General features: G+C 42.6%; 1 protein-coding gene across 2 annotated transcripts in view; it reads left to right on the top strand.

The window, feature by feature from the left end:
- The window catches only part of TTC37 (tetratricopeptide repeat domain 37), a 188960-nt gene that overhangs the window by 92907 nt on the left and 75650 nt on the right, over positions 1-20403 (top strand). For both annotated transcript variants that reach the window (XM_040421551.1, XM_040421552.1), the window contains exons 22-29: positions 186-247; positions 2329-2385; positions 4290-4358; positions 5043-5117; positions 7793-7934; positions 8073-8166; positions 13738-13815; positions 15727-15851. In XM_040421551.1, the coding sequence (XP_040277485.1) occupies positions 186-247; positions 2329-2385; positions 4290-4358; positions 5043-5117; positions 7793-7934; positions 8073-8166; positions 13738-13815; positions 15727-15851 (702 nt within the window). The remainder of the gene's footprint in view (positions 1-185; positions 248-2328; positions 2386-4289; positions 4359-5042; positions 5118-7792; positions 7935-8072; positions 8167-13737; positions 13816-15726; positions 15852-20403) is intronic.

Raw genomic sequence — 20403 nt, 5'->3', positions numbered from 1 at the left:
CAGCTTCCGACAGCTGCTCTATTCAGCCACCTCCTCATGTACCTTTTTCTAGTGATCCTGTGGATCCCAGCACATTTATAATGCCCTCTGTGAGAAAATCCCTTTAACAGTCAAATCAAGGTTTGGAGCCTTTCTTATTATTTCATTTTATATTTTAATGAATTGCAATAAACTTTTTATTTTAGATGTCAACAACAAGGCCCTCGCTCAGCACGCTTTCATCAAGTCGATCCAGTGTCAGCAGAATGTATGTAGTGTTCATTTCTAACCCAACTTTTACATGTTGCATGAATTTTTAAAGGATAAGGCCTCATGCACACGACCGTTGTGTGCATCCGAGGCCGTTTTCAGTTTTTTTTCGCAGACCCATTGACTTTCAATGGGTTCGTGGAAAAATCGGAAAATGCACCGTTTTGCAGCCGCATCCGTGATCCGTGTTTCCTGTCCATCAAAAAAATATGACCTGTCCTATTTTTTTGACTGACAACGGTTCACGGACCCATTCAAGTCAATGGGTCCGTGAAAGAACACGGATGCACACAAGATTGGCATCCGCGTCCGTGATCCGTGGCCGTAGGTTACTTTCATACAGACGGATCCGAAGATCCGTCTGCATAAAAGCTTTTTCAGAGATGAGTTTTCACTTCGTGACCGGCCGGGAGCTCCTCCTACTGGTAAGTGACAGATCATTAAGCAATGCGCCGCACAGACCTGTCACTTACCAGTAGGAGGAGCTTCCAGCCAGTCACAGACAGCGCAGCAGGTAAGTATGATGCTTCTAATATTGCTAAGTAACCATGGCAACCAGGACTGCAGTAGCGTCCTGGTTGCCATGGTTACCGATCCGAGCCCCAGCGATTAAATTGGGACTCCGATCGGAACTCTCCGCTGCCACCAATGATCGGGGGGTGGGGGGGGGGGGGGCACACTGTGATCTCTTACAGGGAACTATGATACGCACAGTTAACCCCCCTCAGGTGCTGCACCTGATGTGTTAATTGTGCGGATCACAGCCCCCTGTAAGAGATCGGGTGCTGCCAGGCAGCAGGGGGCAGTCATGTACAAAGTTCTTAGTATATTCTAACTTGAAGCGTCCCCATCACCATGGGAACGCCTCTGTGTTAGAATATACTGTTGGATCTGAGTTTCACGATCTAACTCATATCCGACAGTATATTCTAACATAGAGGCGTTCCCATGGTGATGGGGACGCTTCAAGTTAAAATATACCATCGGATTGGAGAAAACTCCGATCCGATGGTATAATAGGGACTCCTGACTTTACATTGAAAGTCAATGGGGGACGGATCCGTTTGAAATTGCACCATATTGTGTCAACGTCAAACGGATCCGTCCCCATTGACTTGCATTGTAATTCAGGACGGATCCGTTTGGCTCCGCACGGCCAGGCGGACACCAAAACGACTTTTTTTTCATGTCCGTGGATCCTCCAAAAATCAAGGAAGACCCACGGATGAAAAAACCCCGGACCCCGTTTTTGCGGACCTTAAAAAACAACGGTCATGTGCATGAGGCCTAACTGTCGTATTTTTTTTTTGGGGAGTATTGGATTGTGGTGATTAATATCTCCTTGGTGGCCCTATTTCAACTTTTTACCATGTATTTAATTACCCCTTAATTCCACATTTTTGTTCCCTGTACTGCCTACTTTTACCTGTGCTTAAAATAGGGTTGCTAGGCATGGTCCGTCTTTCTGTTGATAGACGGAGCACGCTGCGTGCAGGGTCAGATTACTGACAGCCAGGGACTGTAAGTAAATGATTAAAGGCAGGTCCTCCCCAGCAGCTGATAAGTGCCTGGGCTGTGTGCACTTCTCCCTGTCCCTGCACTTGGCAGACGCTCCCTCACTCAGCAGAGCTGGAGAATGCAGAGTTGGAGCAGCGCAGACCAGGGAAGGGAGATCTGCCATCTGCTCAGTGTATAAATGAAAGCAACATGTGGTAAGAGGACCCCTTTGTGCTGCAGGAGATTAACCCTTTAGGGGGGAGGGCTCTGGTTACTGACACTTTTGGGGGGGCTATTGTTACTGGCTAGTGAGGGCAGGCGGGATTAGCCTCAGGGTGAGGGCAGTGGCGGCCATCTTAACTGAATAGTGAAATTGCAGTTTTATGCAGACTGGTTGCTAAGGGCTGAATCTTATTAAATATGGGGTAAGTCCGTCTAATAGTAACTGATTCTGGAATATCATGTTATTACTAACTGCATATATGAAAATTGAAATTAGGGTCTAAATGTGACAGTTATCCTTTAAGAAGCTTTACAGAGAGCTGAAGCTGATTTCAAGCTATAGCTGTCCTTCCTTTTCAGAATGCCATTGCTTGGACTAACCTTGGAGCTTTATATTTGTTGAATGAAAATATTGAGGTAAGATGCCCCTTGGGCATGTATGATTTCCACCTTCACCTCTTGTTAAAGTGGGCATCCAAACATGGCAAATTCATTGTAAACCCAAAATATAATTTTGTATATGAACTGCAGGGAAATTGGAAAACACTTTCCAAAGATATTTAAAGCATTTCCACAGGAAACACCTTCAGTATCTGATCTGTGGGGGGTCCTGATGAGCAAGCTGGCCATAACTTTCATAGACTAGAACGGAGAGACTGCAGAGTCAGACCCCTGCCTGTCAGACATTTATTGCCAGGTACAAAACTGAGGCCACTGCTTAAAGGAGTTGTGCCACTAATAACACTTATCCCCTATCAACAGGACAGGGATGAGTGTTTGATCGCTGGGGGTCTGACCACTGAGAACCTCAGTGGTCATGACAATGCTGAACTGCCCCATGAAAAATTAAGTTGTGGTGCGGTTGCATTTATGGGGCTGTCTAGCAGCACTCGTAGACCCGTGTTATTGTGATTGCTGGGGGTACCCTCTGTAAGACCCCCGCAATCACTGATGCCCTGCCATCTAGATAGAGGATAAGTGTTATTAGCGGCACAACCCCTTTAAGCGGCATTTCATGATTAATTCATAATGCTAAAAGAGCAGCGCGGTCCTGCAGCTTATCTATATATTTAGTTAATGTAGGTTCACTTTTTACGTGGCATGGGGTAATAAAACTGAGCAATGTGAAGGAAACCTTTATTAAAGCATATTATTTATCTACCAGATATGGTGAAAATCCCTTAAGTAACTGATGTGCTATTTCTTAGTGTGTGCAGCACCCCCTTGGTATCTGTGTGTAGCACATGGCTTCTCTCCTCGAAAAGGAAATGTTGGCATAACATAATCTCTGGGCACATCATGGTGACATTGTATTAGTTAGCGTCCATAGCCTCAGATCCAGACAGGTTCCCTAATGAAATATGCCGCCGTTACTGTATCCAAGGGTGCTCGGGTGGTTTGCAAGGCATTACAGTCAATTTAAGTAGGGAACTGATGGGAATCTGAGAGTGAGAAGATAGTCTATTGCATGTCTGACCACTGAGGGGGGAGGCTTCAGGGTAGGTTCACACAGTTTCTTAAAGGAGGATTTGAGGTAGATTTTCCCTTAGGTTTTTCAGCCAAAGGTGGATCCAGCAGGAATAAGTATAAGTCCTTCCTTTATATTTCCAATTGCTTTTTAAATCTTCTTCTGGCTTTTGCTTTAAAACCTGTAGAAAAATGTGCCTCAAAATCTCCTCCAAAAAAACTCACTGGGAGCCTACCCTCAGGGTTATCTGTGAAGATATGTAATCCATGGTAAACGCACATAAACCTGGGTTGTCTCACTGTCACTACTGCATTGAGATTAGTTGTCGGGTGTCTAGCACTAGTTGGGCAAACATTGGTATTGGTCTGATTTTATTGTAAGAAACATGAGTGAGGAGATTTTACTCATTTAGATATGAAGAAGCGTGCCCTTTCCTATGTATTTGGGCTGATAAAGTCACTTTTTAGAATTTAATGGGCACTACTATGTAATAATGTTACCTGCTTGTTAGCTTTTTTTTATCATGGAAAATGCTGCATCCAAAATTTTATATATATAAAAAATAGAAAAAAGATGGGCAGCAATCCAGAAAGTAAAAAAATACAAAAGTCTTTATTTACCCCAGTGGGACATGCAACGTTTTGGGCTAGTTGCACCCACCAGCTTGCATCAGGGACGGTGCTGCCACTGTTTTTTCTTTTATCTTTTATTTTATTTTCTTTCTTTCTTTTTTTTATATATATATATATATATATATATATACACACAATTTAATTACCTGCATAGTTATAGAAATATGTTTAAAGTGATGCGCTCTCACCTTTACTTTACTCTCTTTCTGTCTATTTTACAGCTAAGTCATGAAGCTTTCAAAGTAGCTCAGTCCCTCGATCCGTCGTATGTGAGATGCTGGATTGGTCAGGTGAGCTCAAAGCTATAAAGTGTGTGTCTCGGTGCCCATTAAATAGTAGAAGTTAATATAGTGTGTAATAAATCCCCGAATACGAAGAGAGTAATAACGTTACATAACATTGACATGTTGCAACCTGCAGCATAGTCCAGAGCTGCATTCACAATTCTGTATGCTTCAGAGCTAAAATATCCCATTATTTCTTATGGCTCAGTGTCTGGTGATTTACAAGTTTCCACTTGTTACCTGTCACTGTACAGCAATCTGATGTAGGAAAACGTCTCACTACATTATAAAAGCTGGAGAAAGCTATGGTGGGGTCTCTAACAATGACTAGTCGTCTGCGTCCAATATCAGCCACCAGGACTGTGAATGCTATACAATAGTAAAGGCTGTAACTCCAGATCAGTGCAGGATAAGTAATGCAAAAATGTAGAATGTCCACTGTTTATGTGGATTATTTGTCTATATATAGTCTCTAAGGTGGTGCCCATATACAGTATACACAACCCTTTAAGGCGACGTGTAGAGTTTGTGTTTTCATTGTATACAAATGTAGAACCCCATTATACCTCGTGTCTGGAGTATGACACAATCTGTGGTCATTTTAACAGTGATTACTGTAAATGTCATTCAACACAAATTAATGTCTGGAAAACATATTCTGTCTCTGACACAAATCTGCTATGTCTGTAGGCGCTGATTGCAGAAGCTGTCGGAAGCTACGAAACAATGGACCTCTTCAGGCATACAACGGAGATTACTATGCATGTAAGTTTATTGGTCACCCACTCCGACTTTTCACCGGCACACCTCTTAAAAGGGGTTATCCAAGACTTAGAAAGACCTTAGAGACTTGCCAACCCCCTGTGAGGTTCATACTTACCTGGTTTCCACTTCTTTGCTCCCCAGCTCCGTGATGCTCTGGCATCAACATCCTGTTGACCGGCGCCTCATGACCCCTGCAGCCAATCACTGGATGCAGCTGAGAGCTATCACCTGTGCGACATATGCCCAAGTCACGTGCCGCATCAGTGACAGGTCACCGCTGCAGCCAACGATTGGCTTCAACAGTCACGTGGCGCCCGTCAACAGGATGTTAATGCCAGAGCATAACGGAGCTGGGGAGCAAAGAAGCCGGAACACAGCGGTGGGAACCAGGTAAGTATGAACCCCATCCTTGCACAGTCACTCTCTGAAGTCTTTGATAACCCCTTAACCTGGCAACTGGCTGAAACAGGATTCATTATTGCTATGTGACGGCATTTTATCACCCATACACAATATAAAGTACAGTGCCTTGGAAAAGTATTCACCCCCTTGACTTTTTTCATATTTTGGTGCCTCACAACCTGGAATTAACATGGATTGTTAGAGGATTTGCATATTTAATTTATAGAACATAGGATGACATAGGATTGTAGGATGACAGGCCGAACTGGATGGACAAATGTCTTTTTTCGGCCTTATGTACTATGTTACTATGTTACTATGTAACATGCCCACAACTTTGAAGATGTTTTTTTTATTTATTTTTTATTGTGAAGCAAACAACAAATAGGACAAAATAACAGAAAATGTCAATGTGCAGAACTATTCACCCCCCTAAAGTCAATACTTTGTAGAGCCACCTTTTGCGGCAATCACAGCTCCAAGTCGCTGTGGATAAGTCTCTATGAGCTTGCCACATCTTACCACTGGGATTTTTGCCCATTCCTCCTTGCAAAACTGCTCCAGCTGCTTCAGGTTGGATGTTTGCGCTTGTGAACAGCAATCTTTAAGACTGACCACAGATCTTCTATTGGATTGAGATCTGGGCTTTGACTAGGCCATTCCCACACATTTACATGTTTCCCCTTAAACCACTCAAGTGTTGCTTTAGCAGTGTGTTTGGGGTCATTGTCCTGCTGGAAGGTGAACCTCCGTCCTAGCCTCAAATCACACACAGAGTGGTACAGGTTTTGCACAAGAATATCCCTGTATTTAGCATCATCCATCTTTCCCTCAACTCTGACCAGTTTCCCAGTCCCATCCCCCCAGCATGATGCTGCCACCACCATGTTTCACTGTGGGGATGGTGTTCTTTGGTGATATGATGTGTTGGGTTTTTGCCAGACATAGCGTTTTTTTTGATGGCCGAAAAGTTCTATTTTAGTCTCATCAGACCAGAGCACCTTCCTTCATACATTTTGGGAGTCTCCCATATGCCTTTTCACAAACTCACAACATGCCTTTTTGTTTTTAGCTGAAAGTAATGACTTTCTTCTGGCCACTCTGCCATTAAGCCCAACTCTGTGGAGCGTACGGCTTATTGTCGTCCTATGTACAGATACTCCAGTCTCTGCTGTGGAACTCTGCAGCTCCTCCAGGGTTACCTTAGGTCTATGTGCTGCCTTCTCTAATTAATGCCCTCCTTGCACGGTCCGTGAGTTTTGGTGGGTGGCCGTCTCTTGGCAGGTTTGCTGTTGTGCCATGTTCTTTCTATTTGGTTACGATAGATTTGATGGTGCTCCTGGGGATCATCAAAGATTTGGATTTTTTTTTATAACCTAACCCTGACTTGTACTTCTCAACAACATTGTCCCTTACTTGTTTGGAGAGTTCCTTGGTCTTCATGGCAGTGTTTGGTTAGTGATGCCTCTTGCTTAGGTGTTGCAGCCTCTGGGGCTTTTCAAAAAAGGTCTGTATATGTAATAACAGATCATGTGACACTTAGATTGCACACAGGTGGACATCATTTCACTAATTATGTGACTTCTGAAGGTAATTGGTTGGACCAGAGCTTTGTATGGGCTTCCTAACAAAGGGGGTGAATACATACGCACATGCCAATTTTCTGTTTTCTGTTTCTAAGCAATAGTTTTATTTATCTATTTTTCTCATTTCCCTTCACCAACTTAGACTATTGTGTTCTGATCCATCACATAAAATTCAGATTAACAAAACATTAAACGTAAGGCTGTAATGTAACAAAATTCGAAAAAAAGTCAAGGGGGGGTGAATACTTTTGCAAGGCACTGTATATTATTTAACACGGTCGTCCCCAAGATTGGTGATTAATGTGTAATCATTGGGGAAGGGGGGGGATTAAAAAATTTCACATGGACAGCCCTTTTAAGTTTTTCTTTTCAGCCATTCAAATGCGGACTTGAACAGTGATGTAGCCAATTACAGCAGTTGTTTCTAACAGACCCATAGAGTTGAATCGCGCCACAGGGGACATTTGCTACCACTGCCCCATTCAAATGTCAAAACACAGAACCCTGTTCTTGTGAGTGGCAGGGGTTCCAGCAGTCAGAACCCACAATCAGACACTTATTCCCCAGCTTGTGCATCGGGTGTAAGTTTGTGGGAAACCCGTAGTCTACCTACTTATAAAAAAAAAGCATATTGATTTCCAAAACCGTGTTGCTTTTTGTTTTGTCTGTTTTTTTATTTTTTATTAGACTGAGGGAGCAAAGGGATATGCCCACTGGGTCTGTGTGACCCTCCTGGATAAAAGCAACAGGAAGACGGAGCTTTACCGCTATAACATTGTTCAGATGAATGCGATCACTGCTGCTCACCTAGCCTTAAACAAATACACAGGTAACTTATCGCAGCGATTTTACTCTGGCTCATATCATTGTATTTTACTCTTATTTTTGTGGTTACTTTTCAATCAGCTAGTTGGAGGTGCAACATGCAGAAATGATTAATTTTATCATATATTGTGCCCTGTCTTAGAACGAATACAAAGTGACTCAACAGCATTTGGCATGCTGGGATATTTAAATGAACATCTCAAATTAAAGAGACAAGCAAAGGACGCTTACGAAAGGTAATGCATATATAATAATTATGCATTTACATGTAATGTATGAGTAATTACCAGCTTGGTAGACAGAGGATTGATAGGGTAAATGTAAGCTGTTTAACTTTCTTTGTATAACATTTTCCATCCATAAAGGATGGATTTATGGAACATTTTTCCATAAAGGTGGATTTACACCTTGCAATAATCGGGCAGATTATCAGGAACGCTCATTCCTGACAATCTGCCCATGTAAAGGTGCTCTCAATCACCCGATCAACAAGCAAAACGTTTATTCATCGGATGATCCTGTCGTTCTGGCAGGCATCTAAATGATCATTTCGGGCAGCAGATCATGCCGTCTAAATAGCAATCTGCTGCCAAGAAACAATACAGCTGTATGAGGACCAGCGATCACAATAGCAATCCCTTGTTCTCATACTGTGGAGGAGATCGCTGCATGTAAATGCAGCTTTCTCCTCTGCTGAGCGAGCAGCCAATTGTCTGGAAGGAACACTTCCTTGCCAACAATCTGCTGCTCATTGCACGGTGCTGTTTCAGGGTCTGCCTGTGAGATCCGTTTCAAGGCTCTCACAAGCGGCCCCAAACGGATCAGTTTAGCCCCAATGCATTCTGAATGGATAAGGATCCGTTCAGAATGCATCAGTTTGGCTCTGTTCCGCCTCCATTCCGCTCAGGAGTCTGACACCAAAACGCTGCTTGCAGCGTTTTGGTGTCCGCCTGGCCGTGCGGAGCCAAACGGATCCGTCCTGACTTACAATGTAAGTCAATGGGGACGGATCAGTTTACATTGACACAATATTGGTGCAATTGTAAACGGATCCGTCCCCCATTGACTTTCAGTGTAAAGTCAGGACGGATCCGTTTGACTTACACTTCTTTTGACTAAGGTGTGCAGACGGATCCATACTGAATGGATACCATCGTTTGCATTTATAGGTGCGGATCCGTCTGTGCAGACACCAGACGGATCCGCACCTAACACAGGTGTGAAAGTAGCCTTAACGAATAGGTTTATAGACCTATTCTTAACAGTATTGTTTGTTTTTGCAATAACTAGTAAATGAGGTTCTAACATAGCAGGCATTCATATTACATGTGAAGAGTCACGTGGTGGTGCCACTCTCCAGAAGAGTCACACTGACTGGTTCCTTAACACCCCCTTCTTGCTTGTATGGTGTCCCACAGGTCAGGATACGTCATTATAAGCCAGCTCGGACAGCATACAGCACATGTGCATTGATGTAAGATATGCTTATAAAGTTATTACATCTCTCCTGACATGTCAGTTTTAGTAGCTACTTGCATTCCCCATGGAGCATCTATTCCTTTGACTCTATGTTGTGCCATTCTTCTGCTGTTCTTGCGTTATGGATAAAGGTAAAGATGGATGTTACCAGATGGTGTGTCCCTGCACAGTCTAACACTGTCAGTGTCAGACTGTGCAGGGACACACCTCCAACTGGTAACTCCCATCTGTACATTTATCTATAAACTTCTACCAAGAATAGCAGAAGGATGGCAAGACATAGAGTCAAGAACAGATGCTCCAGAATTGCTATTATATGGGGAATGCAAGTAGTTTCTAAAATCGACATGTCTGGAGAGGTGACAGGTCCTTTTTAAGGCATGAACGGCAGTTCTAAGGTTTTAAGTGTCGGAATAGGTTGCCTTTAAAAAAATGCTCCATCTTACTGTTTACTAGAAGAAAGCAGAGAGAAGTTAGTTTTTGTGGTTCCTAGGGGATCTAGGGATTCGGTTGCAGGGGTATGTTGCGTGCTCTTTTCTGAGATGCTCCATTATCCCCATACAAGCCATAGTTACTTACTTCAGTTCATATCCAAGCTTTCTTTATATATAATCTTCCTGCTTTTGTTAATATAGACTAGTCTAGAGTGTATATTGGATGTGTAGGAGATCATGACGCTGGTCAAGGCTCAGATCATTTTCCATTGAGCTGTTACTGTTATTAGAGTGGTTAGTGACTGGTACACTGATACCTCGCCTCTAGCAGGAGTACTCGCTGCTGACCTAATGGTCCCAGCTTTGAGATCTACACGTAGACTGCAACCTACTGTTTGGCTACCGTTACTATATAGCATCATATCATTTCCCTGTCATTCACTATACAGAATGATAGCAATTGTAAATCTTTCCCATGGATTTAGTATTTTCCTGGATGATGTTCAATAAACCCTAAGAATGGGCTTTCACTTTCTAGGTATTGCTTTCTGCATGAGTTCCTTGTGAAGAACGGGAAGGTTCACCTTTACACATTATCTAGTGTCTCCTTGAGACTTATTCAGAAAATGTCACCGATGGTCGGAATGAAATGCCCGGCAATGCTTCTCTGAGTGCTTGGAGATCTCTGACTATCTAAGATATTGATGGGTTTTCCTGTGAATGACAGTCCCAATAACTAAAGCCTATATTAGACGGAGCGAATATCGCACCAAATGTCGTTAATGCGAACTAAATTGAACGAGTGTCGCGAGATGTAATAATGTATGAGCGATTAAACAACGAACGAGGAATCGCTCGATTCTTGCCAAACTTAATCTTTCATCCTGCTAAAAAATAATTGTTCCTCTGTCAGAGATCTGTTTGTATAAGTCGTCTACTCACTTACAGATCACATAGAGCTGTGGTACTTTGTAGTGAACGATTAACGAGCGAAAGTACGAACGAACATTGCTCTATGTAATCAGCACATTTTTGGTCTCTAACGCATCACAAAATCTTCGATCTATAATCGTTGACCCCCTGACGAAGGCACGCCGAAACGCGCGTTGGGGTAGCGCCATCCTGGGTAATTCAGCACACGGTCTGCTCTAGGTGAGCCCTGGTCTTCTTGTTTCTCCCCTCTGGCTACATGACCTAGGCGTCTTATCACACCTGGTCTTTATGGTTGGTCTGTTTTTTATTTCTACCTCAATTGCTTTAACACACCATTTTTCATTGCCATGTGGGAGTGCTCATTTTGACCACTGTCTCACCTATATATACTAGCGTTATTGTTTTTCATAGGTTGGGCACTGTACCCAGTATTTTCCTATGATTTATAGATATACTGCATTTTGATCCGTGTGCTTCCCCAGGGTGGCGCTTTTTCTTTTCTGTCCTCTGCTCTCATTTTATCCTGTTTATGGCATCACATTCATTGGTTTTTTCATTCATGTAATTTTAACCATGCTCTAATAAAATATATTATCTTTTTGGTACTATGAGCTCCTTTTTCTTTTGTTTCTGCTGTTGTACTCGGGAGGTTGTGCCGAGTTACCCTTTTAGAGTGTTCTTTGTGGTCGCATTGGATGGGCACTGGTCTTCACCCTTCCCTGGGACACTCTGGGTTGCCTTTTTGTTTTTCTGTATAATCGTTATCTGCAGGTCTAATACAAGCCTAATGAACAAATGTAAAGATGAAATCAAAATGGAGAATTATGTGGTAGGTAAAAGGGTTTTCCCAGACTTTACTACTGATTCAGGGAATAGGTCCTCAGTAGTAAAGACTGGAAATTTCTTTTACAAAACTGACCCTATCTAGGGATGGGTAGAACACTAAATGAACCCTACACAAATGTCATGTCAGGCCCCAGATAACAACTGAAAATAAATAAAATATAACCTTTATTGCTGCATCTAAAATAGTATATGTAAAACTGTGAGCACATGCTCAATTAGAACTAGCAAGCGCTAGTCTTATTATCCAGGAAACACTTCAGAACGCAATGGAAACCTTTATAAGTCAGTGGGATCTATTGGATATATACAGGGTGTATAAAAAATCTATGATTTAAAAAAGAAAATATGATTTTTTTTATATAAAATGCTTTTTGAGGAAAATATATTACCATCCAAAGGTTATTCTATCATGAAATAAAGGTTTGTTTTTTAATTATGTAGAATAAGGCTGTACGTGGACTCCCATATTGTTGAATGGATTAGGCAGTGGCTGAGGGACAGACAACAGAGGGTTGTAGTCAATGGAGTATATTTAGACCAAGGTCTTGTTACCAGTGGGGTACCTCAGGGATCTGTTCTGGGACCCATATTGTTTAATATCTTTATCAGCGAAATTTCAGAAGGCCTTGATGGTAAGTTGTGTCTTTTTGCTGATGACACAAAGATTTGTAACAGGGTTGATGTTCCTGGAGGGATACACCAAATGGAAAAGGACTTAGGAAAACTAGCGGAATGGTCAAAAATCTGGCAACTAAAATGTAATGTTGATAAGTGCAAGATAATGCACCTGGGGTGTAAAAACCCAAGAGCAGAATATAAAATCAGTGATCCAGTCCTAACCTCAGTATCTGAGGAAAGGGATTTAGGGGTCATTATTTCAGAAGACTTAAAGGTAGGCAGACAATGTCATAGAGCAGCAGGAAATGCTGGCAGAATGCTTGGGTGTATAGGGAGAGGCATTACCAGTAGAAAGAGGGAGGTGCTCATGCCGCTCTACAGAGCACTAGTGAGACCTCATTTGGAGTATTGTGCTCAGTACTGGAGTACTGGAGACCATATCTCCAGAAGGATATTGATACTTTGGAGAGAGTTCAGAGAAGAGCTACTAAACTGGTACATGGATTGCAGGATAAAACTTACCAGGAAAGATTAAAGGACCTTAACATGTATAGCTTGGAAGAAAGACGAGACAGAGGGGATATGATAGAAACTTTTTAATACATAAAGGGAATCAACAAGGTAAAAGAGGAGAGAATATTTAAAAGAAGAAAAACTGCTACAAGAGGACATAGTTTTAAATTAGAGGGGCAAAGGTTTAAAAGTAATATCAGGAAGTATTACTTTACTGAGAGAGTAGTGGATGCATGGAATAGCCTTCCTGCAGAAGTGGTAGCTGCAAATACAGTGGAGGAGTTTAGGCATGCATGGGATAGGCATAAGGCCATCCTTCATATAAGATAGGGCCAGGGGCTATCCATAGTATTTAGTATATTGGGCAGACTAGATGGGCCAAATGGTTCTTATCTGCCGACACATTCTATGTTTCTATATGTGTATTTTTTTTGGTAAATAAATTTCATTAATCCATTCACAATGGCATGCTCTTCCAGAAGTTTTTGTAAGATTATTGGGCAGTTTCTCTGCCTACAAGATATTATCACAGATGCTTGGTTTACTTTTGCAGTTCTCAACAGCAAAAATGTTATAACATGAACAGAGTTGAGAAAAATACCTTAATCCTAATTTCTACAAACCTATGAATGCAGAATCAACCTAATCAAACTAATATGAAAAGTTGTTATTCAAAAAAATTTCATCTACTTACATATTATAAGTTATGCCAGCAAGAATTAGTCTTTATGTAGAAAACTATGATTTAAGTCAAGCCTTACTGACTAGTGATTTAAATCGTGATTTAAATTGTGATTTAAATCCTTTTGATTTAAATCAAATCCACCCTGGTTATAAATGAAAGCCACGATGCTCATGTAAAGAGAGCCTTAGAAAATGCCTGTTATCTGTATTACTAGTTGTACCTACATATCAGGATGGAAAGTCTGCTGCACTTTTGAGATATTCATATGTTCTTATTTCTTATTTCTTTTTTTTTTCAAGAGCCTTGTCAATTCTTCGAGATACAGAAGACAAAGATCATTATAATCTTGCACTTCGAGATTATGGACGGTCACTCTGGTAAATTGTTTTTGTGCTCTTTTCTTCTAAAGTACAGTAATGAACAGCAGCTCTACCAGATCCTAATAGTATTATATGAGGATTAGCGAAATAGGGGCTGCTGTACTGTACATACTGCTGACTATAACGAAATTAAAGGGGTTATCCGACTGATTTTAAAATTCACCCAATGCCAATAAATGTGCTATAGTAAAAAAAAAAAGTCCTATACTCACTAGTTAAAGGGATATTCCCATCTGGGACTTTGATGGCATATTGCTAGGATATGCTATCAACATCAGATAGGAGTGGGTTCTACATCTGGGACCCGGTCCTATCTCCAGAATGGGGCCCTTGTAGTGAGGGAGAGCACACTGCTCATGCGCGGCTTGCTTTTCTTCCACTGCTATCAGAGTTCCGAAACAGCAGAGTGAACTCGGCTGTTTTTGAAAGTCCCATAGCAATGAATGGAGAGCAAGCTGCGCAAGTGCACCCACCTCTCCATTCACCACTGAGGGAATAGCTGAGCCATGCTCGGCTATTTTCAGAACTCCCATTGCTGAGAATGAAGAGTGGCTGCACATGTGCGGCTGATCTCCCTGTCCTTTGGGGGCCCCGTTCTGGAGATAAAAGTGAGGCCTGCTCCTGTCTAATAGTGATGGCATATCCTAGCGAACCCCTTTAATCTCATGCGTTTATTCAGTTGTAGCGGTGATTTAGCCATGCACCCTACAGAACTGCTGCAGCCAATCATTAGTCTCTTCTCAGCAGTCTTGTGCGTTATACAGCTGAGGTCAGTGATTGGCTGTAGTTGTAACGTGAGGTAGACACATCATTGGTGCAGCCCTGTCAGCGAAAACTGGAGCGGCATTGCTGAAAACGAGGGAGAGGGCGAAAATAACTGGTAAGTATAGGATATTTTTTCATTTTAGCACATTACATGGCGTTGGGGGGGAGGTTTTAAATAAGTCTGACAGCCATTTTAATGTCATTAGCATATCAAATAAACTACAGATTTCTCTAAAACAGACTACGGATTTCAACTACACTCACGCCCGGTCTAACAAAGTGGGCATGGCATGGGCGGGGAATAGAAAATGGTCTAAATGTAAGACAGCAAGGAAGCTGGCTTACATTTAGAAGCAGCACTGAATGCCCCAAAGTTATGTAGAGGCATATTCCTCTACATAACTTTGATGATCCACTGCAACTGCCAGCGCAATGACCCCCAAAGTCTCCAGTGTATCCCCTATGTGTGAACCTATCCTAAGAGTACCTGCGCACGGGTGCGGGTAAACAGGCACAAGATCCACACTAACTTCCAAGCAGATTTCTATGCATTTCCTTAGCAAAACCACACCAAAAGCCGCATGTGTTACTTGCGTTTTTTGGTGCTGATATAATTTGGTTTTGCAGCAGATCTCTCTTGTCTAATCTGATACACTTTGCTGGTACTGTATTAAGCTGCAGTTTTTCTGCATGAGAATCTGCAACGTGTCCAGGTACCCTAAGGGTGGAAATACTGGGATCTTTTCTAGTTTTTTCTTCAGTATTTTGTATATTTAGTGTCCTATAACATTGATTGCGGGTGTTTTTTGTTAAAACACTAGGAAATATTTTTAAGCTTAGAAAGTCTAGGTAAAGGGTTTGGCCATCTTTGCATATTGTGCTTTACTTTTGCCGTATCCACTGGGAAATATACCAGCATATGTGGTGAACATGTCTACAGCCTATAGTGGACCTGTCCAAAGGAGGGGCCTTTAGCTTTCCTGCTTAATGCAAAGGGATATCACAGTCAAATATACTGTGTAAGGCTACTTTCACACTTGCGGCAGGACGCATCCGACAGAAAAGTGTTTGTATTATTGACATTTGTCTTTTGAAGTGAATGATCTTGGATGATAACATGAAAGTAAACCTTATTCTCCCCAGTGCTGTAGGTCAGTATGATGAAGCCATCAAAGCCTATAAGTCTACGCCTCTGACAGCGTTTGAGGACCTCACTGGGCTGGCACTTGCGTACTTCAAAAAAGGCCATTTGCAAGAAAGTTTCAAAGGTAAATGTTACAGCTTTGAAAATTTGATATAGGTGTTAGGCTACTTTCACACTAGTGTTTCTATTTTCCGGTATTGAGATCGCCATAGAATCTCAATACCGGAGAAAAACACTTCCGATTTGTCCGCATTCATTATAAATGGGGACAAAACGTTACTGAACAGAGCGGAATGCTCCAAAAAGCATTCTGTTCCGTTTGGTTGCGTTCCCATACCGGAAAGCAAACTGCAGCAAGCTGCGGTTTTCTTTCCGTCATGGGATGCGGAGCAAGACGGATCCTTCATGACCCACAATGCAAGTCAATGGGAACGGATCCGTTTAACTCTGACACAATAGAAAACGGATCCGTCCCCCATTGACTTTCAGTGGGGTTCATGACGGATCCGTCCTTGCTATGTTAAAGATAATACAACCGGATCCGTTCATAACGGATGCAGATGGTTGTATTAACCGTAACGGAAGCGTTTTTGCTGAGCCCTGCCGGATTTAGCAAAAACGCTAGTGTGAAACTAGCCTTAATTGCTCGTTATGTGTTTGTGCATCAAAGTCTGATTTATGGTGTTTATTATCCGTTATGCTTGGATTAAAGTTTTACAAGATGACGGTTATAATATTTCTCATAGATGATATAACTGTACTGTTACAAGGCAGGCATACTTGACCTGTGACTGTAGGTTACGCCAGCACGCTCTGCTGTAGCTACAGTTCATCATGGAAAATCTCTCATATGCAGAGATTAGGTGATGCAGTTTTACACAGTGACGCTCGATGGTAAAAAGGTCAATTATTTTCAGTTTTGTATGATTGTTTATTAAAGTGTGATGATCACAGTTATAAATATGATGAATATACAGACGCATTGATTAATAAAAGGATTTTGACAATATTTTAGCACCATGTGCTTTAGGCTATGTTCCCACGTGCTGGATTTGTTGAGTGTTGAAAACTATCTATTCAGTCAGTGTGGAAAGATTCCAGGCTGTAAGAATTTCTGGGCCATCAGATGGAGGGTTACCAAAAACATTTTAAAGGGGTATTCCCATGTGGGACATTGATGGCATATCGCAGACCATCAGTGTCAGATAGGTACAGATCGCACTTCTGGGATCCGATCCTATCACCAAAACGGGGTCCCCCAAAGTCAAGGGAGAGCACACTGCACATGTCCGGCTTGGTCCCATTCACTACTATGGGACTAAAGAAAATAGTGGAGCGTGCACGCTCGGCTATTTTCAGAACTCCCATATCTATGAATAGAGAGCACGCAGCGCAGGAGTGGCCACCAGTCTGTTCGCCACTATGAGACTGCTGGAAATAGCCAGTGCTGGAGTATTTTGGGAACTTACATAGCAGTGAACAGAGAGTGGCCACGCTTGGGTGGCTGCTCTCCTTGTACCTCGGGGGCCCTGTCATGTGTGGGTCTCAGAGCTGGGATATGCCTAGCGATATGCCATCAATGTCCATGGTGGGAATACCCCTGGGGCTTGGCTAGCCAGGGGTGTGAGCGTCCGCTTGTCTGCTGAGCACCTGTGCACTCTCGGCTGTTTATCCTGAAATTTCTGAATCCCCTTCCTGCAAAAGTACTTACCTTGCTCCTGACCTCTTAAGGATCCCTCTGGTACCTGGCAGGAACAACACCTCCTCGCCATGACTAAGAAAAAAGAGACGAAAAGTGCTGATAAGGAAATCCAAGATGGAGCCGGGGCGTCAACCCCTTGGCGCCAATCCGCGTAGTGGAGGTGCAACTGGAGGCCGCGGCAAAGTTAGAAAAATATGGCCGCTCGATTTCAACACTAGCTGCAAAAGGAGCTCACAAGAAACAGCTGCCTCCACAAGATGAGTCAGCCCTGGATTCGAATAATGAGGCAGTCGGTGCTGGAGCAGAGGCCATATGTAGCCCCAATAGATATAACGTCTTGCAGACATGTGGCGCAGAGGTGGATTCGGGTTCCCAGGAATCGGACTTAGAGGAGCCAACCCTTAAAGATATAATGCATGCTATTGCCAAATGTGGCAAATCGTTGAACACTATTACAGTACAGGTGGGAGCAATAAAAGAGGACATTACCATTGTTAGACACGACTTAAAGAAACTCGCTGAACGCACAACAGCCCTTAGAAGATCGTATGGGGGATGTGGAGGACGCTATACAACCACTCAAAAGGGATGTAGTGGAACCCGCACGAAGGTTGGATTCAGTGGCAGCCAAGCAAGATGACTTAGAAAACTGGCTACGCTAGAACAATGTGCGGATGGTAGGGGGTGCTCGAGAAGGTAGAGGGGGCGAACCCCACAGATTTCTTTAAAGCATGGCTGAAGGAAAAGTTTGGAGTGGAGACTTTGACTCCACTATTTGCTGTTGAAAGAGCCCACAGAGTCCCAACTCGCCCATTACCACCAGGCGCGCCACCACGGCCTGTGCTAATGAATATATTACACTGTAGAGATCAGGACATTATTCTTAGAAAAGCTAGAGACTTGCCTGAACTCTCCATCAATGGTCACAAGGTTTTGCTCGCTTCCGATTATTCCCTAGAGGTACAGAAGAGGAGAGTGAGATTTTTGGACGTAAAGCGTCGCTTGAGGGCTCTCAACATCCCATATTCCATGCTGTACCCAGCAAAACTTAGGGTGGTTGCTCTAGGTTCCACCAGCAATTTTTGAATAATCAAAAGAGGCGATGAGATGGCTGGATCGGCATGAACGCCAGTTGAGAGAAGACAGTTACCAAGAGGATTAAATAAACAGACCCACATCCAAGCGCAAGTACCATGATCACACACAATGAGACTGAGTGCATGTGGGGCATGATTGCGCGGGAGAATTGTTGTATAGGGTTAACATGGTATGCTGACAGGGTCATATAAAGGGAGAGTATTGATATAACAGACTGGGAGAATATAGGAATGGACGGCCTTGTTTAAAGGCTTGCCGAGAGACATGCAGGGAGCCGAGGCGTAGAAGGCTTCATTGACCGTGGTTATAAAATATATAAGCATTGTTCTGTTTTTAATACTGTATTGTTGACATCTATATAAGGAGCGCCATCCTCTTTCTGGTGGGCTAGCTAACCAGTCTTAGCTGATTGGCAGCAGGTACTATTTGGTCCCACAGACCTACAACTAGGTGCCTCAGTGGGGGCCTGCTGGGAAGATCAGCACTTTAAATAGCTTTTCTAGAGGCATGGTTTGGGGACATTATTGGTTTACAACCTTGGGGACTGCAACTATGAGATATGAGGGTTTGAGAAGTAGAATAAGGGTTCGTGCTATAACTCCAGAGTTCAACGTATACCTGCCACTGACTCAGTGGAGTTACACGAGGGGTTCATTTCTGTTACTATGGGATGTATATGGATAGTTTGCTGAACCTTTTGAGCTGGAATGTCAGGGGGTTAAAGGAAGCCAATAAAAGGAGGGCTATTATGGATAGTATGAAACAATACCAACCTCTGATATCTTGCCTTCAAGAAACACACTTAATAGAGGACCAGACCCACTTACTCACTCCCCAGTGGGCAGGGCACTGCTATCATGCCACCTACTCTACCTATGCAAGAGGAGTAAGTGTTCTTATCCATAGGAACATACGGTTAGGTCCATATATATTTGGACATAGACCACATTTTTCTAATTTGTGTTCTGTAGATTACCACAATGCATTTTGAACAAAACAATTCAGATGCAGTTGAAGATCAGACTTTCAGCTTTAATTCAGTGGGTTGAACAAAATGATTGCATAAAAATGTGAGGAACTTAAGCATTTTTTAAACTCAATCCCTTAATCTCAGGGGCCCAAAAGTAATTGGACAAATTAAATAATTGTAAATAAAATGTTAATTTCTAATACTTGGTTGAAAACACTTTGTTGGCAATGACTGCCTGAAGTCTTGAACTCATGGACATCACCAAACGCTGTGTTTCCTCCTTTTTAATGCTCTGCCAAGCCTTTACTGCAGCAGTTTTCAGTTTCTGTTTGTTTGTAGGCCTCCTGGGTTGCTTTGGCTTTATGTTTTGGGTCATTGTCCATCTGTATTATGAAACGCCGACCAGTCAGTTTGGCTGCATTTGGCTGGATCTGAGCACACAGTATGTCTCTGAATAACCCAGAATTCATCCGGCTGCTTCTGTCCTGTGTCACATCATCAATAAACACTAGGGACCCAATGCCACTGGCATCCATGCATGCCCAAGGCATCACACTGCCTCCGCCATGTTTTACAGATGATGTGGTATGCTTTGGATCATTAACTGTACCATGCCTTCGCCATACTTTTTTTCCCCCATCATTGAGGTATAGGTTGATCTTGGTTTCATCTGTCCAAAGAATGTTCTTCCAGAAGTGTGCTGGTTTTTTAAGATGTTTTTTTTTTTTTTTTTTTAACAAAGTCCAATCTAGCCTTCTTATTCTTGAGGCTTATGAGTGGCTTGCGCCAAGCAGTGAACCCTCTGTATTTACTTTCATGCAGTCTTCTCTTTATGGTAGATTTGGATATTGATATGCCTATATCCTGGAGAGTGTTGTTCACTTGGTTGGCTGTTGTGAAGGGGTT

Source organism: Bufo bufo, chromosome 2, assembly GCF_905171765.1.
Source record: "Bufo bufo chromosome 2, aBufBuf1.1, whole genome shotgun sequence".
Classification (NCBI taxonomy): domain Eukaryota; kingdom Metazoa; phylum Chordata; class Amphibia; order Anura; family Bufonidae; genus Bufo; species Bufo bufo.
The sequence above is the reverse complement of the archived record's forward strand: the minus strand, read 5'-3'. Positions and strand labels throughout refer to the sequence as shown.